General features: G+C 41.4%; 1 protein-coding gene across 1 annotated transcript; it reads left to right on the forward strand.

Annotated features, from left to right (window-relative positions):
* Positions 1-27,025, forward strand: LOC108787648 (ADP-ribosylation factor-like protein 8A). The gene is made up of 7 exons (XM_018557252.1): positions 1-281; positions 3,453-3,533; positions 8,945-9,018; positions 12,809-12,902; positions 16,826-16,893; positions 25,340-25,410; positions 26,837-27,025. The coding sequence occupies exons 1-7, from the start codon at positions 159-161 to the stop codon at positions 26,884-26,886; spliced, it is 561 nt and encodes a 186-aa protein (XP_018412754.1). The 5' UTR covers positions 1-158; the 3' UTR covers positions 26,887-27,025.
* Positions 27,026-27,987: the final 962 nt, after the last annotated feature.

Consider the following 27,987-nt stretch of genomic DNA (forward strand, 5'->3'; position numbering starts at 1 on the left):
CTGTCACTGTGACCCCAATAAAGACACCTTCCTATACATCCTAATCGACATAACTTCGGGAGGGCTGAGATAAGAATCCAGCAGCTGCCAGCCGACTAGGGCGGTAGTCGGCTTTTGCATTGTCCTAGCCTTTTAGCTGTGTGTGTGACTGAGTGGCGATGCTGGCCCTATTTAACAAGCTCTTGGACTGGTTCAAGGCCCTCTTTTGGAAGGAAGAGATGGAGCTCACCCTGGTGGGGCTGCAGTACTCTGGGAAGACCACCTTTGTCAACGTGATTGCGGTAAGATGAAGGGATGAGGAAGGCCTCATGACAGTATCAGGCTTTTGCAGTCTGCTGAATGCACATTGTCATTTGCTCTTTCCTTTTTTCCCCTTGATTTATATAGAAGTATTAGGAATATAAATGTGTACAGAACACTTGCTATGTGTTTATGCATTTTGATTGCACTGTATGAAGGGAAATCTATATAGTCAGAGATGTTCCATTGAGAATTGTATTTCAGTATTTTCATCAGCTGTTTTTCCGCAGGAAAAGGACTAGGCCTCTTATTCATATGACTCCAGGAGGGAACAGTCACTGGGCCTTTTATTACTAAACTGACTGACGGAAGATCTGTCATCCTCTTGCTCACAGTCATCAGTCTGATGCTTTTTTATTTTGCAGTGCGCCATGGTATAGGGAAATGGACCGTGTGAGCAAAAATAAGATTTCATTTGTCAGTCACTTTGCCATTCAGTTAAAACACTTTGCAAAGGATAAGGGGTCAGTCTTAGCCCCCGAATAAAGGAATAATGTCACCAGCACACCAGTTTTTGTTAGTCAATGATCCATTTTAATGGCACATTGCCATCCAATAAACTTGTATTGGATGGCAATGTGCCATTAAAATGGATCATTGACTAACAAAAACTGGTGTGCTGGTGACATTATTCCTTTATTCTGTGATTCACACGGTGCCTTCCGTGGTCACTACAAGCACCCACCCAGCTTGGGGTTACTCTGGTTAGGAGTGCAGCAAGACATCCTGTTTTTGAAGTCTTAGCCCCCGGTCACACCTAGGAGGTTAGTCATTCAAAGTAGGGCTACATTTACACGCTGTGGCTTGGATTCCTGTGGCAAGATTCTACGAAAGCCCAGGTGTGTCTGTGCATATGTTGCCACTGAGCCCATTCAAGTGAATAACAGCAGCCATATCTATCAGTGGCTGTCGTACATGGAACATTTACTTGCGGTCTGGGGTTGATGGTCGTACATGGAACGAGTAACTGCGGGTCGGAATAGGTGATTGTCCCTGGATGCAACCTGTCTGCGTCTGGATGTGGATAGCCACTGACAGATGCAGCCGCTGTCAGCCTGTCATTCACTTCAACAGGCACAGCGACCGCATCTGTATGGACACACCCGGGATTCCTGCTGCAAGAATCTTTAGGTTCTTGCCGTAGGTATCCCCAGCTGCAGCCTTAGGCCCCATTTACACCTGTCAGTAACTTGCGTTTTCAGGAATCCCTAATCTGCTGTTTACACCCGGCAGTTGTCACCCATTGAAGTTAATGATTGGCACACCGCATGTAATCGTGTGTCATATGATTACATGCAGTTAAGAATCAATAGCTCTCAATAGATCCTCAAATCATCTCTTAATTCATGCTTACACTGTCCTTCCTTCTGGAGGGTGACTACTTTTGTTTCCCATTGTCCCTGTGTGTGTTGTAAAGTAGTCACTGCTCCAATCTCGCTCTCCCGTGATAGACTACAATCTCATGTTTTTAGCCCATCACCGAATCTCGTTGAGATTGTAGTCCATCACAGGAGCAGGCATGGAGCGGTGGCTACTCTACAACACATACACACAGACCATGGGGAACAAAAGTAGCTACCCTCCAGAAGGAAGGACAGTGTCACCACCAATTCAGAGATGATTTGAGGATCTACAGACGAGTGATGCACAAATAAGATACATGTTTGTCAATAGTAATAATATATACTAAATAATAATAAATAATTAATACCTTATTTGTCAATAAGGTACTTGAATGCATTTTTAAGATTTAACTCCTGAGTTTAGTGTCACTTTAAGCCCTGTGTGAATGTAGCCTAACATCTATGAAAATGTGGAATAGGCTACCTCAGGAACTAGTTCTAGCCAGCTCAGTTGAAGGTATAGTCCACCTTCTAGAAAATAATGAATGCACACATATTCGTAAAAGCAAAAATGTGCATTTTATTGAATTTTGTTTTGAATTGGAGCTAGTAAAGCATTACAACCATGATCATTGGATCGTGGGTGCAATGCTCTGGCTCTTGCAGATTCTCCCTCCACTCCAAGTCTGTACTGAGGTACAGACACTCAATAATACAAATTAGTAGGAAGATTGAATGGACTACAGTTGAGGTGATTTCATAACAAGAGCTTGTTAAATAGGGCCAGCATCGCCACTCAGCCACACTCAGCCTTGTATTTCATTGAGAACCACCAGTCCCACTACCGCAGTGGCAGATGGGACCTAAAGTTTCTCCATTCACAGATCCTGCGTAATATATTTTATGTAGAGGTGCACCGAAATTAAAATTTCAAAAACGAAACCGAAATGAAAAAAAATGTCAGGCCGAAACAGAAAAGTTGGTGTTCCTGCAGACAGAGTATATTTACTTTATCCACTGGACCTCACAGTTAAAGGGTCACCTGGTAAGGGATGAAGAACTGCAACATCTAGGTGGTGGTATACATGAGCCATTAAGAAGGCACATGTAGTCAGCCTGCAGCCCAAGAAATAGAACACATTTGCATTATTACTTCATGACGGGATTATACTGTCATGGTTCCTGAAGGGGTTAATCACACCCTTGACATGCTTTACAATTCCAGTAGGTGCCTCCATTGAGAGCACAACAGAAGTTAGTCTTAAGCATTGCCAAAGTACTCCCATTTGGTCTGGTCCAAGCTTGGCAGGGTCCACAAGGTAGACATGGACCAAGGCGACAAGGCTTGTAGAGCCTAATGCCTCCCTCAGGTGTCCTTCTATTGCAGGGGTGTGGATTTTTTTTTTTAAACTACTGTCAAAGGGCTAAAGAGGGGGCCACTCAGATTTCTGGTTCAAAACGAGCAGCTGCTCCCCTGCTCTACATTTAGCCCTGCTTGCCTTCAGTGGAATTCAGTGGCCTTAAGAGAATTTCTCTAAAGCCACTGAAGTCTCTAAATTTTATGACTGTGCCTAATAATATCTCAATGGATTCCCCAGGTTCTGCCAAATAAATGAGAATTTTGCCAAATAAATGAGAATTTAATCATAAGTGACAACTGCTCCTCAAATCACAGCCATAGAGTCCATTCTACATGGTGTCATGCACCACATTTCTAAAAGATTGTAAGCTTAAAATAGTGCGACAGTGAATGTATTGACACAGTTTCTATATTTTTTAAAGTTTACTTTTTCATTTATATTCTTTCAGTCCGGACATTTTAATGAAGATATGATTCCAACTGTTGGCTTTAACATGCGGAAAATCACAAAAGGAAATGTAACTATCAAGGTAAAATCTGTCATGTCAGCTGTCCTCTAACCATGCTGTACTGTTTGATAAAACATTGTTTAAGTCTTTAGGTTTAAAGTGAACTTGCCTCGATAGATATATGACTGTTTTAACTTTTGATGTATTTCTATGGTTAAATCTGTGTTTAACGAAAAGTATGTGGAACAAAGTACCTTAACTTTTAACAAAATTTTACCTTATTGAGTATCACTCAGCTGTAGATCCTCAAATCATCTCTGAATTGGTGCTGACACTGTCCTTCCTTCTGGAGGGTGGCTACTTTTCTTCTCCATGTCCCTGTGTGTGTTGTAAAGCAGCTACTGCTCCAAGCTCACTCCTGTGATGGACTACAATCTCGATACAAATTTGTAAACTAAACGTAAGATTGTAGTCCATCACATGAGCAAACGTGGAGAGGTGGCTACTTTCCAACACACACAGGGACCATGTGGAACAAAAGTAGCCACCCTCCAGAAGGAAGGACAGTGTCAGCATGCATTCAGTGATAATTTGAGGATCTACAGCCGAGTGATACACAATAATATACATTATTGTAAATAGGTAAGGTACTTAAATGCTGAGTTTAGAGTCACTTTAAGAGACTTTGAAAGCCGGAGTAAGACCAGGACTCAAGCTGCATTAACAGGATAATTAACAAAATGGTTGTGGTAATAGCATTAATCATCCAAAGCAATAAAAGTCTCAGAATTTACGGCGATCATTGTAATTCGGTGAGGCCAATAATTGTACACTCCATAGCTTATCCCAAGCTTGGCTCTAAATTGTGTTAAGTAAAGAAAATGTAAAGAGAAAATATGAAAGAAAAAATTCTAGCAGTGATCGGGAAGTGGTAAAGGAAAGGGTAGAGAAGGACGAAAGGAAGGGAGAAGTGCTGTGGGGGGATCAGTGCAATACAAGAGACCATTACAAAAAAAACAACCTCAAGCTTGGAAGGCAGGTCAGAGACCAACATCAAATCATAGTCTACGCCCAAGGGACTCACGGCTAAATATTGTATCCAGTCAGTCCAAGTATCATAATAAGCTTTATAGGTGTCAATAGCTAAGGCTAATAATTCCTCTATTCGCATCATATCATTCATGGCGTTGACCCAGTGTGATACAGACATCTTCCAAAAGGCAGAAACTGCTTGACGGGCAGCAGAGAAAATGGAAGTAGTGATCTTTTCTGGTGTTTTTTGGAACCAGCATAGATAGAGCGGAGGGCAATTTCAGGGGAAGGGGCCAAGACAGTGCCATATCAGTCGGAGTCCGAAGTATTTTTAAAGTTGCTATCTCCTTTGTAGTCATTCTTAGTGAGTCTCTGATTTGGAACTAGCATGAAGGTCAGGAATTCTGACTCACTAAGAAGCAAAGCCAGAGAAAAATCTAGAAACTGCCAAAAAGAACTCAACAAATATGGTGCCGTGTTTTTATCCAGAGCTTTATCAGTGTCAGGGAACCAAGAAACCAGACAGAAACTTATAGTGCAGGTTTAAAAATAAAAGGAGTTTATTGAAAACAACAATAAACATAAATGCAAAAACAATGGAGGAAGTCCAGGGTGTCGTCAGTATCAAGCCAGAGGTCGAAGGACACAGCGGGTAGTCAGCCAAACCAGATCAGAGAACACTGAGAACAGGATGAACTGAAACAAAGCCGGAGTTAGGAACCAGATTAGTCAGCCAGAGCCGGGGTCATACACGGAGAACAGGAACAATAGAAGTGCACTTGGTTGATCAGAACAAATGCAAGGGTGAAGACTGAATGGAGAAGCTGAAGGTTAAATAGTGAGCTGGTGTTTGGATCACCACTCTGAGAAAAGAATTTGTCAAGAGTTTTTTCAGAAGTTGCAGAAAGATGATGTTAACTGGTTTCAGCATAAGTGGGCACCAAAGAGGAACAACGGTGCCAGAAACACTACTCAAGCCATGCTGCAAGCAGCTGGACAAGGAAGGGTAAGAAACCCTGACAATCAGGTTCACATTAAACTAGAAGTCAAGGCTGCAGAATAAAAACATTGTTCATTAAAAAATAAAATGTGCAGCCTAGGAAATGCAAACTCTGCAGAGGCTCCAACGGAGACAATGTAATATATTCACATGACACTGTGAGGAAATTTCAATGTTGCTGCAGACACTCATTATTGTACCGCTCTCCAGCCCTTCTGCGAACAAACTGCCTCCTGCTGCAACCAAATATTTAAAATTTTGACTCATCTCTCCATAGCACCTGCTGCCATTTTTCTGCACCCCAGTTTCTTTGTTTTAGTGCATAGTTGAGTCGCTTTGCCTTGTTTGTTGTCAGGTCGGAGGTATGACTTTTTGGCCACAAGGCCGCAGAAAAATGGCAGCATGTGCTCTGGACTGATAAATCGAAATGTGAAATATTTGGAAATAAACTGTTAACACTTTTATTTCTGAAAGCATTATAACTTTACAGCATTTTTGCACACCTGCCTAAAACTTTTGCATAGTACTGTATATTTATATATTATATACTATACAATAGTAATATTATGGGGGTTATTCACTAAGCTGCCGAAGGATTAAGCCGAGCGTTCGGCTCACTTGGGCTGCAGGAAGCCTTTGGTTCAGCCGAACTGAAGGGCTGCTGTACGGGCTATTCACAATAGCCCATACGGTAGCCGAAGCAGTCAGCGGGGCCAAAGCATATGCATTCGGCTCGGCTGAGCTGAAGACACAGCCAAAGCAGGGAGAACGGTCTGCCGAAGTGGACTGTTCTCCCCACAAAATGTAAAATAAATATTTAAAAAAACTGCGTGGGGCCCCCCTTCCAAACCAGACCCTTTAGTTCTGGTAGGAATGTTAGGAGGAACCCCCGAGTTAAAAAAAAATGAATTGTGGTGTTCCCCTCAAAAGTCATACTAGACCCTTTAGGTCTGGTAGGAATTTTAAGGGGGAATCCCAATGCCCAAAAATTGGGGTGGGGAAACCGTGGGGTCCCCCGTAAAATTCCTAATCAGACTCTTAATCTGGGCACTGGCAGGGCAGGAGAGGGGGGGGGCGAGCGAGCGCCCCCCTCCATGCCATACCAGGCCACATGCCCTCGGCATTGGGGGGGGGTGCTTTTTCAGGGGGACATGCCCGATGGGGACAAGGGCCTCTTCCCCACAAACCTTGCCCTGGGTTGTGGGGTTCTGTGTGCAGGGGTGCTCATCTGCATCTGTGTACCCCCTTTCTTATTGGTTATTTGTTTTCATGCCATGATAGTTCACTGAGAGTTCACTGTATGGCATGAAACAAATGGGCAGAGCGAGTGGTGACGTCACTAGGAGCTGGCAAAGTGCTCATTCTGCAGCAAGAGTTCGCCGGGAGCGGTTCATCAGAATGGGGACAAGGTGCTTTTCCTGGGGTTTCCCCCTGGGAAAAGCACACTCCCAATGCCAAGGACATGTGGCCTGGTATGGCGCAGGGATTGGGGGGGGGGCGCTCACTCATCCCCTGCCTTTCCTACCCTTTCAGGCCGGTGCCCGGATTAAGGGTCTGGTTGGGAATTTTGGGGGGGACCCCACGTTTTTTCAGACACACCTCGGATTCCTGCTGCAAGAATCTGTAGGTTCAGCTTGTGAATGTAGCCTAAATGTCTAATGTTTTTTTTACTAAAAATGTATTCTGTTAGGACATCAGCTTATGCATACATTCGAAACGCAGTCAGCATAATTTCTTTCTCCTAGCATTATTTCTTCAACAAACTAAGGCTGTTGAGGTGGACATCTCTCTACATCTTCTGGAAAAATAAGCCTGCATGTGCCAGAGTTCCAGGAAGTAAAGAGAGATATAGTAACCTGCCCTTAGTTAAAATGGCCACTGTCAGAAGACTGGGGGAAAAAAAAGATATGCAAAAAAATAAAAAGCCAACAATTATCTAGAAATTTGTGTGTGTAGATTGTCATTAATAAACATTTCTAAAGGTGGCTTTGTTGTTATTTCAAAGATGGGTAAAGTTCCTCTTTAAAGGGACAACTATGCAGGGGATGGCACCCATGACAGTCTGGAAGGTCTGAAAGCAGAGGACGGACCTGTGCTAATCCTGGGGTGCCTGTTCTGCTTTTACTTTGGCCATAGTTGGTTCCTGAGACTTTATAGTTCTGTATATGCTGCTTTTTGATCAATCATCAGTACTGCTGGTACTTGCAGTTCTCAATTGGAACAAATTGCTGCTATTGGAACACTGGGGCTATTAGTTCAGTACTTGTTGTATGCTGTTATTTGAGATTAGGGATGCACAGATACCGGTTTTTCGGTATCAAGTACGAGTATCAATATTTTGTCCCCCATACACACTGATACCGATTACCGATACCGGCATCCTGAGGTACCGTGGGCACGGATTATCAGGAAGCCGGTGTTCTATCGAAAGAATACCGGCTTCACGTTACCTTGCAACATTGAGAGGCAGGCTGGCTCGGGGGGAGCACCGGAGGAATGGCAGTCACAGCGGTCCCTCCTCCCCGCTGGTGCCGGCTGCAGTGGTCTGTGTCCTTGCTGCCTCTGCCGATACAGGCGGAGAGAGCAGCGGGGATTGAAAGGGACACAGATTGCTGCAGCCGGCACCAGTGGGGAGGAGAACGGAGGAGCAGAGTGGCAGCGGCTGCGGATTCAACTAGTCTAACTAACTCATCGATGATGACAATGATTCTCATTATTGATTATAATCAATGTAATTGATTAGTTGTTGCAGCCCTAGCTGTGTCCTTCAATTGCTGGGACGTCTCATCTGTAATCTCACGCGATCTCAAGGAAAATACGTTTTTTTAACTCACTATAAAATCCTTTTTTCTGAGTTCATTGAAGAACACAGCGCCCTCCCCCCTGGACTTGTCTGTGCCCTTTATTTGTCTCTGTTGCTTTGTTAATAACTCAGCTATCTCTAAAAAGTGGGGAGTTGAGCCACCAGCAGGGACCGCCCCAGGGCTGTGCTTTGTTGTTTTTTTTATCTGCCTAGCGTCCTACTCCTGCAAGTGGCATACAACCCTTCCAAAAAATGAAGATTCGGCTGTGTACTTCCATGAACTCAGAGAAAAGGATTTTAAGGTGAGTTAAAAAAATCCTATTTTATTTGAGATCTCATGACATTACAGATGAGATGTCCCAGCAATGCACTGCTGATGTAGCCTTCCCAGGGTCTCTTGGGCACAGATCACATCACTAATGCCCAAGAGGACCAGGAAGTGGAAAAACAGTAATTGTAAGTAAAAGCAAAATATGTTTGTTTAACAAATTAAATTAAGATGAGTTCATATCAGCATGCACAGCTGCATGCTGATGTGATTTTTAGTGAAAGGGGTAAAGGCCAAAGTTAATTTAAAAAAACTAAAATTATATGTATTATCTTTTCAAGGAAAGGGCATGCATTTCACAATGGTTCTGTTTTTATTTTTATTTTTAGCTCTGGGACATTGGGGGACAACCGCGCTTTCGAAGTATGTGGGAGAGATATTGTCGGGGAGTGAGTGCTATTGTGTGAGTAACCATCTACGTCTACACTACTTCTTATGCCCTTTCTTTCTTTTGGGAAAAAAAGCTACTTTGTATATTTTTGTTGCCTGCAAAGATTGATAAGCAAGTATAGCTGGCAAACAATAGCATATTATATTAGCATTAGCATTATATTTATAGAAAAAAATATTGATTTGCATTTTATAAAGTTCTGGTGAATTATATTAATTGTGTCCATTTGAGAGAAAAGCTGCAACATTTTAAAAACAGTGCATTCAAAGTGGTGTTTCTGCATAAATCGTTGCAGCAGAACTATTGACTTACAGTGTTTATTCTTTGCTCTTGAATTTAAAGTGACTTTTGCTATTTTTATAAGATGCAATAAAATGCTTCCCCCAAAGCAAGCAATTCATACTTACCTGTTCTAATGCCACCAAAATGCTCGGTATTGTGTATGAGAAGCATGTTCAAAGCTAGCATCCCCGGTTGTTTTTCGCCGATGACCCCCTGCATCACTACCAGAGACAGCAGCGACATAGGAGCCACTGGAAGATACCACAACAAACAGCGGGAGACCAGGCATCGGATGCAGCCAGAAGTGTGCTGTATACTAAAGATTTTTAAGCAGGTTTCTCTTCAACACAGCAGGTCAAGTGTAAGTAAGTATTGTTGACTTTTGGAATGCACTTTTTTCATCTTTTAAAAATAAGAACCAAGTCGCTTCAAAGCGTTTCTAAACCCAACGCATAAAATTAATATTTCGCCCTGAGAATTAGGAGAGCAGTACTGGATCCATGTTGACCAAATGCCATAAAACATGTCATATTTATTGCAATCTATTCCTCAGAGTCCATAATAACATTAACCTGTCGGATCTATTCCACCCTGGAAGGGACCCCAGGGCTTCTCCAAAGTCTGCGTATTAACCATTTTGCAGCGTTAAGGAGGCCATACACCTTACAATTACCGTACGATCATTTACGTCCGGTCATTGAACCGTCGTTCGATTTCCGCATGACTGCCCCATAATGCACAGACCCATGTGGATTTCAATTATCGTTCATTAGAAATACTAACTGACCGAATTTTGGCGATCGACAGCACAGATTTTTGTCTGTGCTTGTGCAGTGTTCATGTTGCAATTTTTTTCGTACTAATCCATCGGTTTTTGTACAATTCGAAAAAAGTTTTCTAGTCTGCCCGATAGACGAAATTTGGCCAGTTGTACAATAATTGTGAATGTTGACTTCCCATCAACTGCCCGATTATCGCACGAAAAACCGATTTAGTTCGGAAATCGAACGAAAATCGCAAGGTGTATTGGCACCTTTAAGAAGAAGAGGCAAGGATGTGGCTTTGTATTTGGCTGTAGAGAAAGGCACCGAGTGAAGCAAAAATGTTGAGGGGGAAAACGGTAGAGTCACGTCAAGGAGAAGCTGTATTTGTTCTCTTATGTCTTGCCAAAAAGGTTTAAGCTTTGGGCAGTCCCACCAAATATGCAAATTTGTACCTAGTAAACCACAGTTCCTACAACAAAGAGGAGAAGCTACAAAGAGGTAGTTACATTCTACCTAAGGATTGTGGAATCTGGTACTAACCAGTGAGCACCTTGTAATTAGTTTCCTGAGATCTGGAATATATGAATGAGGTATGGGTAGGTGCAAGAAGCTGCTCTACCTTTGCATCAGTGAAGGTCAGGCCAATATCACGCTCCCACTCCCTAAGGAAATATAAAGAGCCTTTCAAGCTCAATTGGAGCAACAATTTGTAGAAAAGGGAGTGAGAGCGTCTGGGAGGTGAACCCGAATCACACAATTGTTTATAATGGGTCAACGGTCTTGAAGGCCTAATTAAGAAGAAGCATGTTGTCGAAAGAAGTAACTAAGTTTGCCAGGAGTCAAAAGGGAAGGCATCCCATTGTTCCCTCAGTACTTCCAACTGAATGAGGGAATTCCTGACATAAATTTACATAAACGTACATCCCCTTTTGCATCCCAAGTCTGGAAATATGACAGTGGCTCACCCAGTAGAAACCAAAGGAAACCACCAATTGACGTCAGGGGGGATATGTTAAGAATAAGATCCCCGTGTTTATTAACAGTATCCCACACCTTCAAAGTATTATGGTAAGAACGTGGAAGCCACCAAATCCCTACAATTAGGTGGCAGCCAATGGGCATAAGCTACATTTCTATCAGCCATGAATCTTTCTTATGGAACCAACAGCTTATCCCGAACATTATGGTGCCAATCCAAAATCCGCTGCGACGCAGTAGCTTTATAGTAAAGAAAGACGTCTGGCTCTCCCAGAAAGCCAAGGTCTTCTATTGTTCTACACAAATTCCAAAAACAAACTGCGTAGTTGGCGGAAGAATGAAGGCGACAGTTTAATCGGAATTGACTGTAAAAAGAATAAAACATTCATTTATAAAATATTGATACAGCCTAGCCAAGTAAAATGTTTTATACAAAGATCATCAGTGATCACTTTCAGTAAAGGTAAATAATTGAGGTCAAACACCCGTCGTGGGAAGCCTGGGAGCTGGATACCCAAATAACGCAAATGGCTCGATGCTCATTCAAACATATATGAGGACTGCAGGTTGGAGATGATGACTGGAGATAGGTTCAGTGACAAAATTTCCGATTTGAGTTGTTTAATATGGAAATTGGAGAGAGCACTAAAAGTGTGTAGTTCTTGAAGTAAATTAGGAAGCTAGACCAATGGTTGGGTAAGGAAAAATAAAACATCGTTGTCAAGTGTTTTGTTCTCATATTATATTGTTCCTTTATGTATTTGTCAGTTTCAATTAGCTATGTAGGCAACGGATTAAGGATGTCCTCTATATCTGATATGTGGTCTTCCGCCTTCATAACCCTTTCCCTAATGGCCTGTAGATCTTACCCAAAAAGTCCCACATCCATTCTCACCTTATCTATCTTTCTCATCAGGGAAGATTTGCAAGGGGTAATCGCTGTGAATACCTGGTTAGAGACTTGCCATAATGTGAGCTCCTCTTAAGAGGTTATATCAGCAATCCCAAACCATTCATCTTGTTTGGAGCTTGGCATGGTCCAGACGCTGCCTTGGAGCTCAAAGGATGGAATGTCTTTGAGGTGCTTCAAAGCTGACCGATGTTTGTTTTGCTCATGGCAATGTTCCTAGGGGTAGGTCAAGGCAGCCAGCAGGGATTTCAAAGTTGTTGTTTGCTCACTACAGTGCAGGTGAGGAAGGAGTCTAAAGCTGGCCATACACCAGTTTGTTCTTGGGACATTTTTTCAATTTTCTGATAGCTAAAAGGATCAAAATGGGGTCAAATTGACGATTGTTTTAGACCACGATAACTAAAAAAAAAATCAAAGGAGCAGGATGGAAAATTCTCCTCGAACAAGTCAAATTCTAACAATGAATGTTGTTTTAGTTTGGGACTCAACATTCATTCTAAAATTGAATGTTAAAATGAAACAGTTTTCAAACGGCATCAGCGTCCGCTCATCCCAGAAGTTGACAATTCCTCCCTTTCATAAATATATTTGTTATAGCCTTTCTCAGTCATTTGGAGGTGTGGGCCTATTTATCATAACAGCTCTGCTTATAAATTATCATATAGTGAATGATTTTAAGATTTCTCTAACATGTTCGTAAAATAGATTCAAAGTATTTAATGATGTATCTTTTACTAAATAATTCCTGTACATTTCTAATATTCATCCAAGCATACTAGAAACATGTATTTTGTTGCCTAACAATTTGTGAAATTAATGTTCTGTTTTGAAGTGGCTATCAAAGTTAAAACTTATAAATACTTCACAGCTATATGGTGGATGCTGCGGATCAAGACAAAATTGAAGCATCGAAAAATGAACTACATAATTTACTGGACAAAGCGCAGCTGCAAGGCATTCCAGTGAGTAAATGTATTATTCTGTATTTAGTTTTGCTTATAAAAACCCACTTTGGTGCAGTTTTGTATTTTAAACCTTATGTAAAATGGTGATGATTTTCTCTTGTTGAAACAAGATAGGCTATAAGGAGGTTGCATCTAACTAGTAAGATCACAGGTAGAGAGAGAGAGGATGCTGCACATCGCATGCCTCGGGAGGCATTTTCTCACTGAACATGTGAGGAGTTATGTGTCCTGTGGCTGCAGTAGAGAAGATCCCTTGGATTTCAAGCCCAGGCTGTGTAGTGGACCACAATCTATTATGTCTGTTTCCTACTGTCCCAATTCCTCTTGTAACCTTCTGTGTCTACTCTCATTTTTTGAGAGTAGACATCAGCCCCGTATGTGATAGCAAAAAAGATAAGTGTTAAACAAATTGATTAAAAAAATAATTGTGTTATTACCTTTATTTTTTTTTTACATTTTACACAGAGTGACTGTAGTGCTCAAAAACAGCCACTGTGTATGGGAGAAGCAGAACTTCACACTGTCAGTGGCCACTCTATGTGCTGTGTGTGGATCCCTGCTTCTGAGGTGGCAGGTGAAATTGCCAGCACTGCTTTCTGGGCTTTTCTATCAACATGGAGGATGTAGCGGCTGCAATTTAAAAACAGACTTGTTTCTCTGAGGGTGGTAAGCCTGCTGGGACCCCCTTCATCCCTGGTGGCTTGATGGGTTCAGGATTGTGGAGCTGGGGCATGGCGGATGCAGTTAAGGGGAGCTTTACTGGTGCAGTGGGCACTGAGGTTAGCTGTGCGACATGTGGGGAAGTTTATCCCTCTCTTGGGTCAGGCTCTAATTTTCCCACCTGTAAATCCTTTCAGACCCCTGCTACACTCTCAGGTTCTGCCTAGGGGTTCTGAAACCCTGAGATCTATTCTATTCCTATTGAAACTCTTCTGTTTCTGAAGTTTTTGTTTCGCATGTGGAACAAGTTTTTACTAAAAAACAGAGTCCCCACCGTTGCCATCATCCTCTGATTCCTCTGCAAATGAAGAGATTTTTCCATGGGATTTTGGGAAAATAGGGGTGGCAGATCAACCTCACTCTGCTAGTGATGATGACACCTTTCCATCTACTTTTTCCACAAGAGAAAGTAGTGGTCTTTGCACTTATTCATTTGGTTTGTGAGACTCTTAAGAAGACAAGCATGGTATCCTAGTGGTTAGCACTTCTAACTTGCAGCAGAGGGATCCCTGATTCCAAACCCAGCCAAGACACTAACTCTGCATGGAGTTTGTTTGTTTGTTTATATTGAAGTTTCTGCGGATGCTTCAGAAACTCCTGTTCCTTTTGGGTACAAATAAGTCTAAACATTTGACTAAGACTTTATTTACAAAGAATGGAACTGCCCTTCTGGGGTTTTTGTACTTCAAAGCGCTTTACTTTGCGTTATCCTTTTATAAAGAATTTTCTTTAATGAAAAAAAATGGATGTCTCCTCCTATAGAATAACCAGTGTCTATGCTGAATAAGACTACTGTGATTCCGGTCAAGGAATCGTCTTCTTTTCTGTCCAACAGACAGGAAAGCGGAATCAGTAGTGAGATCTATGTACATCATTGCTGGATCAGCCTTGCATCCTGTTTTGGCCACAGCCCTTGTATCCATAACATTTACAGATTTGTCAAAACTTTTGCATCAGGGATTGGAGAGTGATCATGTTTCTCCCGTCTATGTGGAACCGGCGGTTCAATTAATTTATGCTCTTCAAAAAATAGCACTTTCGGCATTTAGCCAAAAGTGCCATTTTCGGCCAATATGTTTCGGCGGCTGATAAATCCGTGCATCCCTAGTGATATCCCTTTATTAAATTTGTCACATAAGGTGGCTCAGACAGTTTCAGAGTAGCTGCCTTATGTTGTAAACCTGCTTTTTTGATTTTTCATAAAGTTGAGATAGTACTTCGTCCTGGACATTCCATTCTTCCTAAGGCAGTATCTGATTTCCATCTCCATGAGGATATTCATCGCTGAGCAGTGCGCACGAGCGGGAAAGCTGCTTGAAATGTAAACAGCCAGTGATAGCTGTTTACATACAAGCGGTCCGGTCTCTGTAGAGTTGCCTGATCGCTTGTATTGTACGTGCGGCCCCTGCCACCGCCGATCCTGAGCTCTGATGGCCTGGTGGCTCTGTGAATGTAGATCAGAGGACGATCAATACACGATCTCTCTCTGATCTCGCCGCCGGTCTCCGAATGCTGGAAGTGATGTGTATTACATCACTTCCGCATTCAGCTGTCATTCCCGGCTACAGAAGCCAGGGAGAAGCTGGTGAAGCAGATCTCTGCTTCTCTGGGGGTCCTTAGGTGACATTAGGGGTCACCTAGAGACCCCTGATTAGAGACCCCTGATTTCTCCATAAAGAGGACCTGGCACTGTAAATTGCCCTTTCACATAGCTGGATTCTAAGCCCCCTATGTGATAGCAATAAAGTTAAGTGAAAAAAAGTTTAAAAAAAATTAAAGTTCCAAAAAAACCAAAAACATTATGAGTCACTTATAAAAGAATCCTTTTAAAGTCCCCCGCCCCCACATACACACACAAACATCGTTGGGTGCGCCTACGTGCGAAAACCACGATTGCGCCCATTACGGCACGTGTGTTACATATCACGCGAACATCAGAGAGTGAGCAATAATTTTAGGGCCATCAATCACTGTTAACACTAAACTGTTGAGCAGTAAAAGCTTTTAAAGCGTCGCCTGTGGCCAATTTTGGGTATGGTAGTTTTTTGCGATTTTGCTGGGACGCATAATTTTAAAAGCTTGACATGTCTGGTGTCTTTTTACCCGACGTGACCCCGTCTTTTATATTTTACCAAAAAATTGGGTAATAATAAATGTTTTATAACATAAAGTAGGGAAAACAGTTTTTTTTCCCAAAATGTTTGTACTGTTTTCTTTATATAGTAAAAAATTAAAACCCCAGTGGTGATTAAATACCACCAAAAGAAAGCTCTATCTGTCCCCAAAAAATGGTCTAAAATTCATTTCAGTACAGCGTTGCATGACGGAATAAAATGTCAGTCAAAGTACTGCAGCACTGAATACTGAAAAATGGCCTGGACAGGAAGGGGGTGTAAACACTCCGGTCATCAAGTGGTTAAGAAGTGCTCAGGAGGACTTCTAGAATGTTGCTGGATGCAATTACTGTGCAGTTGAGAAATTATGCGAAATTTTGCAAAACATGCAGTGAGTCACAAGCATGAATATGTCGAACGAACACTTTGAAAAAGGCACAAAACAGACATAAAACTTTGTGGTTAGTTAGCATGACATTTTGGTCTTTGCAACAAAATTTTTGTCGCAAACATGTTCACAAATTCTCCCTTGTCTATTTTTTATGTATTCCTTAAAGTGCCATTACAAGACCCGCTCCCTGCTGAACGATATTTTTAACATTGGAACATTTTTTTTTTTTTTACTAAAAACTTGCAAATTGACCACTAAAAAAAAATGCTTGAAAAAAAAAATGCAGGATTTGTCTCCTACAGACCTCAATGCAATTGGAGCACTATATTTGTGGTTTGCACATATTTTCAACGGTTTGGCTCTTTCAACACTATTTATTTTGAATCCAATAGAATATTTTTAACAAACTATGAAAGAGCATTCTTTACTTTTCCTGTTCATTTAAGTTACTATTTGTCCTGACTAGCTACTCTCAGTAAATGTGAAGAAATAGTTGGAGTAGGTAAAAGCCACATGTCCAAAGATGAGTAGTGGAGATTGTAATATGCATATACATTATATTATCTAGCATGTAAGCTTATAAAGAACGACAACATCTTTATTTCAGAAATGACACTGGTTATAGCATGTTAATATATAATTTTACTTTAGGAGAATAGATCCTAAAGGCACTTAATATTCTCCATTTTTTGCAGGTTCTTGTACTTGGAAACAAGAGAGATATTTCAGGTGCTCTTGATGAAAAAGAACTAATTGAAAAAATGTGAGTATTTAACTTTAGAGAAAACTGCTATAATTAACTATACACTTTATTAGTGATCAGCTGGTGAGTTTGCGGCAAAATACAGTTCAACATCTTTGGTTCTTGGCTGCCGGGGACTGTCTTTTTTTTTTCTTTTGGGCACTAACCACAGTAAGACCTACCCTAGATCTTCCAGTAAATATTTAATGCATAGGCCAGCCTGATTAGATACAAATTTAACCTCTTGCCGTCCGCAAAACTGGTTAATGGATTGTATAAGTAGGCCCTCATGTTATACGGTAATGGTAATTCTGAAGGGATTATCCATAGATTGTACCCGTATTGTAACAAGCTTACACTTACTGAGCACAAGGGATTGCTGATGTATGGATAGATACCATCTTTGTGCACACACTTTATATTTCTGTTGTGAGCAAAAATGGTATACTTCTTACTTTGAAAGCTTATCTATACATAACAATAAAAATAAGATTTTTGTACTTACCAAAAATAGTCTATGACATGTGGGAAATCCAAAAGCAGTCCAACTGAGAGGTGACTAGGTGACGAGAAAGCATGGAGCCGGCTTTCTGGCCAATCAGGAAGCCGGGCGCCGTGTAATGACGTAGCGCCCGGCTTCCTGATTGGCCCGGGAAGCCGCCTCCATACTTCGATTCAGGTGTTGATGCGCACATTTTTTCACTCTGTTGGTTTTCCTAGTGGCTTTGCCCACCTCTCAGTTGGACTGCTTTTGGATTTCGCACATGTCATAGACTATTCTACAATCCTATGCCGTTCAATGGATAATAAAGAAAAATAGGTTGGAGGCAGCTATCCAGACTGGCGTATCCTCAGCAGTAGCTTCGGGGGCTGTACCTGGACTCCACTGAACTGAAGATTGTGGGCTCGCCAAGAATGTGACACTTGGTCACTGGGCTCTACCACTGGTGCTTTTTAGAACTTGGTGTACTGTGCTAGTGAACTGCAGAGCACTTTCCAGGTCCAGAGCCATGGCACAGCCTCTGCCTTGACCCAGTCTCAGATGACTTACTTTGTGAGAGAGTCTATGGTTGTGGCAAAGATAAACATGGATGGACTGATCCACTGTTATACTAGTTACTAGGGATGCACCAATACCGGTATTTTGGTATCGAGTACAAGTACCAATATTTTTTTCCGGTACTCACCGATACTGGAGGCCCTATTAAGGAAGCCAGGCAGCGTGTAATGACTAGCCACCTGGCTTCCTGATTAGCATGAGGATACGCCTGTCCGGATAGCTGTGATAAAGAGACCAGCTGAAGTAGTGTATTTGAGGACTTGTTACCGAAGAAAAATTATCAGCCAAAGAGAAAAAACTGTTAAAAAAATAAAAAATTGGGGCTTTCCACAACAGAGCTTCAACTTCCTGGAACACTAGCAAAAACTGAAGCATGAAGGTTGGTGGCGGGGTGATACGGGGGCTAACAATGTTTTTTGTTTTGCCATTGTCCAAACCTCCTGAAGACAGAAGTATAACTCACATGTCATAAACTAGGGTTGCACAGATACCAAGTACAGTACTCGGTACAAGTATGAGTACATGTACCGATACTTTTGAGCTCCAAAACTACACTAGAGAAAAGTTCTAAAGTTAGGAGGCAGCTGTCATTTGTAAGGAGCACACGGAGCTCCTGGGATTTGTACATCTCTGTTTTAATGTACGATTTTGTTTTTATAAATATAAATACACGGATGCAAAGATACCAGTTTTGCGAGTACGAGTACTGGTACTTACAAGTACAAGTACGGATACATTTTTGTTTATTGTCATGTGACAGTTTTTCTAAAACAATACAGACTAATGATTTCAGGACAGTGGTGGAGCGCCAGAGCCAGGTCCCAGCTATAACCACTGCAACCCTGGTAGTTCTCATGAAAATGCCAAGTATCGGCACTGGTACTCGAAAAGTATCTGTGCATCCCTATATAAACTATTCTACAATTGTGTGTCCCTCAATGGACAATAAAGAGAATTCCCTTGTTTAGAATTTAAAAATAACACAAAAAAAATGATTTCTTTCAAAGGGGGTATTAAAGGCAAAGCCTGCTTTTCGACTCAGAAGAGCTGGCAGCATTTGATGAAAATAACTCATAAATGTCTATAATGGCAGGTGTCCATTATTAATCTAAATAACTAGTTGTAAAATATTTGTTTGCCTGCATTTTGCAACAAACACTTTTATTTCCATTTTAAGAAGAACCATTTTAAGTACAGGTGTGTGCTGTTCATATTGTGCATGGGTCTTCTGAGCATAGCACTGGAGCACTGCACATGTAATGAAACAGACCTGTCTGGGAGCTAAAACTTAGTCAGGGTGACTAAGTTTGGCCTCCACAGAGACCCACAGCATAGACACCCCATAGGTCAGAGATTAAATACACTGAACATTGATTATGCTGAAAATACAGGTTTCACACATAAAGGGGAAAGGAAATAAACAAAATTAAAAGGTATGCTGCTAATTTTTTAGCCATGGGGATGTAAAAAAAGTTACCATATATAACTGCTGCACAAGCTATTTTGTAATTTAATGTTATTAAAATTGCCTTTCCATTTAAACTGCAGCTGCTGTAATTTTCTAAAACTGTCAAAAAATTAAATGCAGTATTGCTACCTGGAGGCATTCTGTACACAGTTGGTGTACAGAACACCCCCAGGAATGTCACTTCCTGTTTCTGTGATTAACTGCTGGTTTTCCAAGAAGTTTGCACTAAGATACAAGTAAAAGTTTAGACACCCCTTGCAAGAGGAATTTTTTTTTTTTTTAGATACTTCCTAAGTGTTAATTACTAAAGGGAGGCCGACACAGCAACGTCCCTCAATAAAAGACACACAAGTCCAGCAGCTGATTATATTGAGCACAGTCCCTCCTATTTAGGAATCAGTTTGCAAAGGACATGCTGATCAAACTGCTATTTATTCAGAACAGAAACAGGTAGGAATCTGCAACAAAGTTTGTTGAAAACCTTGACATGTACATTGATCACCCAGAGGGGATTGTTTTTTTCTCAACAAAAGTGGAGTTAATCTAAAAAAAAGTGTGCTGCAGTAATCTTTAAAGGAGATAACCTAGCAAGGCCCCATTAAAAAGTAAGAAAGGTTTGAAGAGTAAGTTTGCCATCTGTCCCCGTTTGCCAGAGGCAATCCTCATTTTGAGTTTTTTTTCTTATGTATATGAATTGTGCAGCTGCCAGTTTCTGTCCCCGCCCACCCGTTGCCTGTAGGACCTGTGTGACTCGAGGAGGAGTTTCAGAGCACTTCCCTTGGCTCTTTGCTACAGACCTGACAGGTGGCGGGTGGGCCAGCAGACAGGGACAAAAGCTAGTAGCTGCATATCATATAGGCTTGGGGGGTGTAAGTGGTGACACACACAGACCTTTTCTTTGCAGTGTGGACTTCTTGCTCCTCCATCTGACCAACACAACCTGATTCTTATCTCACCAAAGACACAGTACATCTTCCAGGATTGCAGTCCACCATCTGCAGTCACAGTTGTTCGACAGCTTGACTGCCCAGCCACTCTGTAAGCTTGTGAGCCTGGTTCTCCACTCCTCCAGGAGAATTCCTCTGGCTTCTATGAGTACCCTAGGGAATCAGGAGTGGCACGCATGCACTACTAGTGCATTACTAGGGTGGTCCCTTAAACTCTACTTTTATTGATTTTTCACATGTGTTTCACAAGAAGGGGGGCTGGTTTTCTTACTGAATGTTCTGTCTACAGTGTTAATTTTGACTATGACAGGGAGAGCTTGTTGTGACAACTGCGTACCTGCATCTGAGCTACCCACCTCTTCACCTTTATCAAAGGCTGCGGGGGTGCCCGATTCCAACCTCCTTGTATCAGAAGCCTTTTCCTCTGCTGTGGACGGCTTCATGTGAAAACCCTGTGACACAATCTGTCGGCATGTGTCACAAACATCCTACTACGCATTCTCTGGTGGAATCAGACTTGAACATATTGACCATTAAGCAATCAGAAGCAGAGACCTTTGTGGAGAAAGCCTTTGAGGCCAAATCATTTGCCCATTCTTAGTGAGGAACATAATCAGGGCGCTTTTCATTTACTTGCCCTAGTAGCGAAACAGAAGGAAACAGTTCCCCTTCCAATTGAGGCAGTTTGTAATACTCTTAAATTGAAGGATTCCTTCCTCTAACAAGGTGAGAGGCCTTGGTTCTCACAAGACAAATGGTCCACTAAGGTTATTTACAAGGACTGGAAGTCACTCAGATTGTTTCTTATCCCCACCCCCTAACCCCCAAACACTTCTCTCTCTCCCTTACCGCTTTGAGGAGGATTTTGTTAAAGAGTGGTCTGGTCCAACTGCAGTAGATTCTCCTGTCTCTCGCCTTAACAGGGCTTCTACCATTCCAGTGGAGGATGCTATCTCCTTTAAAGAGCCTATGGACTAGAATACCTGATCTGTTCAATGTATTCACTAGACCCTTTTCTTGAAACATATGGTCAATCCTCTGATTGGCCAGTTCTTAATCTTAAACCCTGCTCTCTGAGATGGCAAGCTGTGGTTCTGTCGGGATTGGATTATTCCTTTGTAACCAACACTGTGGTTTTTGACAAGCGTGATGAAATTATAAGTTTGTGAGCACATATACCCTTTTTATAAAATATATACATCCATTTTACACAAGATTTTACACATGGTGGTGGCGCTCTGTTTTACTATTTTTTCAGTGATACTGCATTCATCTTGCCTTGAGCCCCAAACTAGCCTTGAGCCTCCTAGAGTAAAATTTCCAGGATAATGCTCGATTTATGCAACCATCACCCACCACTAGAATGCTTTAAATGCTAATTTAATCTTCTATAGGCATACCTTGTAGACTTCAGTGAACCAAAAAGTAATTGAAAGGTGACAGACAAGATCTCCTCCTTGCAGCTGACTACATAAGACATACCTATTCTGCCTTTGTATAAATAATGATCTCTTGGCAATGGCTTTGCGAGGGCATCCGCATTCATTTCTTCTGATGAGCTATATTGCATGTCGATAATAGCTTGTTCTATAAACGCTGTGACTTACTGTCACTTTGTCAGTCTTTGGGTGGAAGATTCTATATCCCTTACTTTGTTTACTATAGCCCAACAGAATACCTTCAGTGGCTGTGTTCTCCAATTTGGATCGCATCTCCTTTAGAATATAGGCATAAGCTTTACATCCAAATACTCTAATGTGCCCTAGGATAGGCTACGATCCATGCCACATTTGAAAGTGGGTGCTTTTAACAGCTTTTGATGGTCTGTTCTGTAGGTATGTTGCAACAGGGGTGGGAAATTCCTATCGCCCGAGGCCCGGGACATGTATTGGCAGTGATCGGTTCCAAAAAGAGAATTTGTCACCTCGGAATGCTATCACACAGGGGCTTGTTATCTCCTGTGTGATAGCAATAAAGTTAAGTAAATAAAAAGCGATAAAAGCTAAAAATATTAAAATAAGTAAAAATGAAAAAGCAAAACATAATAACATAATAATTAAAAAAGTAAATTAATAAAAATAAAAAACGTAAATAAAAATTAATAAAATTAAAACCAAACCCACTGCCCCCACCATCCGCATGCGAATAAACACATTGTGTGTGTACGCTGAGTTCTGCCCCCATTCCACTGTGTGCCATATTGTGGTAGCAGCAGCGCTCTCTAACACAATGCATTTCAGGGTAAGTTCATTGTTCCAAGTAATTTGGGAAAATGGAATTACCCACTCAAATATTGCCCCCTCTTCGCCCCACTGCTATACATACCTTTCGGTGAACAGTCCTTCCCCTCCAAAGGTACGGGTGTACTATCTGTACCCCGAACTGCCTTCCAGTGCAGCCCTGTGCCATGTATTCGGAATTTCGCTTGCAACATAGCACTGTTAAATACGGTTTTGGTTAAGATTATTTTTGTATCACAACAAGTAGATTGTCATAACGGACAAGTAGATTGGGCCCCCGCTTTAGCCTTTGGATAAATAGTTTTTTTTTTACATTTCCATACCCCTGCTTGCAGTCATGACTGCTTCTCCCCAGTACTTATGTAGGTTAGTGTATGACAGCATACATCTGGCCATTTCTATGAGAGTGCGTTTTTTCCGTTCTGCTACACCATTTTGTTCAGGAGTGTATGGTGTAGTTGTCTGGTGTACTATACCTTGTTTCTTCAGATATGATTCTACTTCCTTACTGATATATTCCTCTCCGTTATCGGTGCATATGATTCCTGGTTTCTGTTGGAATTTGTTGCTGGACATGGTTACAAACTCTTGAAGTTTTTCTGATGTTTCATTCTTGTGCTGAAAAACTCATCAATGAAAGTCAGTAGATATCTGTTCCCGCCTGATGTGGGAGTCTTTATTGGTTCATGCACGTCGCTGTGTATGAGCTCCATGGGGTGGGTGGATGGTAATTCCTTGGGTGGAAGGGGGGTATGTGGGCATTACAGCATTTGCATGGCATGAGCATTCGGCAGGACAGTACAGTTATATCTTCTGATAAGCCTCTCTTTATGATATCCTTTATGGCTTATGGGTTTTGGTGGCCTAGTCTGTGCCATAGATGGATACCATTGTTGTGTAGATTATGAGTGGCTGTCTTGACTTGTTTGTCTGTACATGTGTTCATCCAATTTTCCTTTTGCGAGGATTTGCTTATTATTTCAGATTGTACATTCATTACCTCGAAATTGAACTGTGAGACCATTATTAGCAAGGGTTTTCACTGATGGAAGGCTTCCTTCTAGCTCTGGAACATACAGTATATTTTTCAGAGAATACTTGTTCCATGATGGTGTGATGTAGTTCAAGAATTCTTGACCGTTACCTTCCTCAGTAGTACTTTTCCCGTTTGCTACAAAAACGTTGTCATTTGCACTGAAATCAATTTCAGTGAAAAAGGTCTCATCACTAGTCATGTGGCTTGTTGCGTCTGAGTCAATACAGCATTCATGTGGTGTACTGTTCTAAGTTACTTTAAAGGTAGCGCTCCCTGATGTGCCTGCAGTTTCCTTTGTAGCTGCCTTAGCTTTTTCTCTTGTGGGTGCCTCTCGCTTTCGCTGCTCAGCTTTCCAAATTAAACAGTCCTTTTTCAGGTAATTAGTCTTTTTACAGCGAAAGCACGCTTTGCTTTCTTTGTTTTGCTTGCACTCTCATGCACCTTAAGGGCTTTCTCGTTTTCTTCATTGTGCATAATTTCTTTCCTTCTGTCATATTCATTGATTCATTTTTTTTGGCGTATTCTAGTGTTAGTTACTGCTCAGGTCTGGTTTCTAGAGCATTAATAAGAGCATTGTATGACTCTGGAAGGCTGCATAGCAGTAATGCCACTCGAGGTTATCTTTGATTTCCTCTCCAATTGCACATACGTAGTTGTTTTACGATTTCCAGCGTGGCATTTACATGTTCACACATCTCCTGGCCTTTTCGCTAGCCTCTTCTTATATAGCTTGTGTAGCCGTTATAGTGTACTAGTTCTTTGTACAATCAGCCGCACAAAGACCGGTATCCATAAAAGTCCAGCTTTATTGTAATAATTTACAGATAAAAAGCCAAAATCAAACATATTACAGCAAACACATCACCATGGTATCTCTCCCACACCAGTGCCTCTTACGTGTTTCACCACTTGGGCTTAATCATAGACAATACTGTCGTGATCCTCCCAGCTGCGTGAGTGACAACTGGCTCTGCCTATCTAGAGCCAGAGTCAGCTGTGCCCTCCCCGTTCGTTCCTCCACTCAGCGCTGGAGGATCGGAGAGGGGAGGGGGGAATCCCTGCGGGGAGCGGTGACTGGCAGGGAGAGGATCGGGAAGTGACCGGATCGGCTGCATGTTTCTGCTCACTTCGCGATCAACAGAGCCGACCTGTGACAGCTTCTTTGTCACAGGTCGGCTCTAACTATGAGTGGAAATCACTCACCTCATAGTTCTCCTTTTAACAACCTTGAAACAAATTATAGCCAAAGCATGGCTGTCCAACTCTCTGTCATTAGCCAAGGTTAATGACATGTCCATTAGACGTTCTGAAATGCAAAACCAACAGTGAAACTCACAGATAATTTTGGACCCATGGGCCACCCACTTCCTGCCAGGGACATTTGACTGTCACCCAACAGACTTATGAGTTCTGAATTCAACCTTAATTAATTGGCCATGACACTTCAGCAAAACTCCCTTATCTCTCCCTCCCCAATTCGGTTTACCATTTTTATCCTACTCACTCTACCCACAATATTTAAGCTCCCTAAACATCTGGATCTGTACTCATGATAATACTTTGACCACAAAATTTAAATTTTTAAAATGTCATTATTATGCTGTACTGTATTCTGTACACCTACACATTTGAAATTAGCAATAAAAAGTATTAAACAAAGAAAAAAAATAAACATTTTATATAACCTTATGGATATTGATCAATAAAATTTTACAGGAACCTTTCAGCCATACAAGACCGGGAAATCTGCTGCTATTCTATTTCTTGCAAAGAAAAGGACAATATTGGTGAGTTATTATATTTACATTCACTTGCTGGGAAAGATGTACATTATAGTCACGTTGATTACTATGATTTGTAGAAAGGGATTGCATATTCCACTTACAATTCTTGAAACATAAATAATCATATATATTGTCACTGATTTAATAGATTAAGACACCACATGCCTTTAATTATAGCATGTAACTCCAGACAGTAGACAAATAGGATTTTTAAGGTGTCAGCAAAATAAAAAATGAAATATTAAACTGTATAAAACAAAAATGTTATTTACAATTATTATAAAAGATCATACAGATAAAAAAGTGTTTTGAAAGCCCAGGTATTTATATTAACATTCACATATTGCTTATGGTAAATCACAACGTTCTCTAAAACCCATATTTGTGCCTAAGATCCCCCATCAAGAGTTTGTGAAGTTGGTTTATACAAACATTGTACAATATGACATATTTTTGTCAATAGTTGGTGAAATAAGGGCACACTTTTCTATTGGGTTTCACTGAACTTAGTCTGCTTCTACAGACAGTATGGGGATGATATCTACAATAATATAAACACTATGTTAAAACATACAAAATAGTATTATATTCAATGTATCCACCTTATATAAGATGGATAAAGAGAAATCTATATAGGGATGAAATAACTGATCGGCAAAGTTGGTAATAATCGATACTGAAAATCATTGTCAATGATTTTCATTATTGATTAGTTAGTCGGCCAATTAGTTGGACTGCTTGCAGTTGCAGCATCTAAATTGGCATTTGGTTTTACCAATGTAGAAGGTGATTCAGAGGGCTAGTGAGAGCTCATTCAACGAAGGCAGTGTCATGGGCCTCCCAGGCCAAGGTCCCGATCGAGACGATATGCATAGCGGCAAGCTGGTCCTCACAGCACACATTATAGAATTGATCTTGGACTTCTGACAACAGTGGATTTCGGGAGACAGGCTATCCAAGCTTCTTTTTCTCAATACATTTCTTGCAATTACCCACCCTGTTAGCTTGATATTGATCAAGGTATGCTGCCACAGGCACCAGGAAAATGGGAAATTGTATCCTACCCATAATTTTCCTTTCCTGGTGCCTATCCATGGCAGCATATTATCCCTCCCTGTCTTGACGGAGTATAGTTACGAGAATGCAGGAGGTTTCTTTCTCATTTATAGATTTTCACTGGTCCTGTAGGTGGGGATAGGGGGGTGGAGCTATATCAAGGGTATGCTGCCATGGATAGGCACCAGGAAAGGAAATTATGGGTGGGTATGATACATTTTTCCATTTTCATGTTTCCAGACCTGGTTGAATTAATAAATTGTAGAATCTCATTGGTATTTAGGTGTAACACTTCTTATTTTAGACATTTTAAAGAGCTATTATTATGCACACCGGCCTTTACAATATTTATTTATTTTTATTATTCTTTCAGATATAACACTACAGTGGCTTATCCAGCACTCTAAATCACGAAGGAGCTGAGAAGATCTAAACTTTACTTGCCTCCTGTTAACGTCCTGGAGAATGTTTTGCTTTTCAAATAGTATGAAGAAAGACATTAAAATATTAGGGATTCTCGCTTTCTTATCCCTCCTCTTTGTGTGTAGTTCTTCTTTCAACACATTTTCCCCTCTGTTTTAATGGTATTTTTACATTGTACATATCTCCCTTTGTAAAATTCTCACTATAAATTACTTTCGGGAAAATGGGATGTATCACTTTCCATCTGAAAAGATCAATAGCATTAAATCATGTTTCTTTAGCTTTAGGCCTCATTGCAACACAGCTAAGTGTCGGCCCATACAGATCCGTGCGGCGTGTACGGACGTATCGGGCCGTTCCCGGGAATTACAGGTGCTGAGTGTGATTGTACGCAGCAGCCTGTTCTTCTTCATGGGGGATGGATCCTGTCTGCGTCCGAGCATGGACACCCGCATCCGCACGTATATACAGTTTGGGTGAGCGTACGGTGGCGTACGGCCGCATACTCCCATAAAGAAGAACAGGTTGATGTGTACAATCACACACAGCACCTGTCCTTCCCGGGAATGGCCCGATACTGGCATGCCGCACGGATCTGTACGGGACAGCTCTTAGCTGTGTGGATGAGGCCTTACAAAGAACATTTTACTTGAGAAGTGTAACACATATGTATTTAAAGAGGAACTTTATAAAAGGCTGGCCACAGCAGCATTTACCATAAATGTGCTAGTATGCAGAAAACCCAAGTACCTGTCTGCTAGCAAATTTTTTTAGTTTGCAAATTACAGCTAATGTTAGGGAAGTGTACAGTCCCAGCAAACTCACATGCATGTTCAGGAGCTACATCATCAGAGGCTGCCCAATGGTTGAAGAAAGAAGATGCAAACATTTATAGCACACTAACCTCTGGGTTTACCCTACTCCAGCAATGCAAGGTCGGCACTCCCCACCTCTGCTACCATCTTCTTATACTCTTCTTCTGGGTGTGGCGTCTTCTTTCTTTGGCTGTTGGTGGGCCACTGATTATGTGTGCTTGCTTTACATTATTGTGCACCCTTTTTCGTTCTCAGCATCTTACAACTGCTGTGAGCGGGATTGGAA

This window comes from Nanorana parkeri, unplaced genomic scaffold (assembly GCF_000935625.1).
Source record: "Nanorana parkeri isolate BGI_ZX_2015 unplaced genomic scaffold, ASM93562v1 scaffold276, whole genome shotgun sequence".
Classification (NCBI taxonomy): domain Eukaryota; kingdom Metazoa; phylum Chordata; class Amphibia; order Anura; family Dicroglossidae; genus Nanorana; species Nanorana parkeri.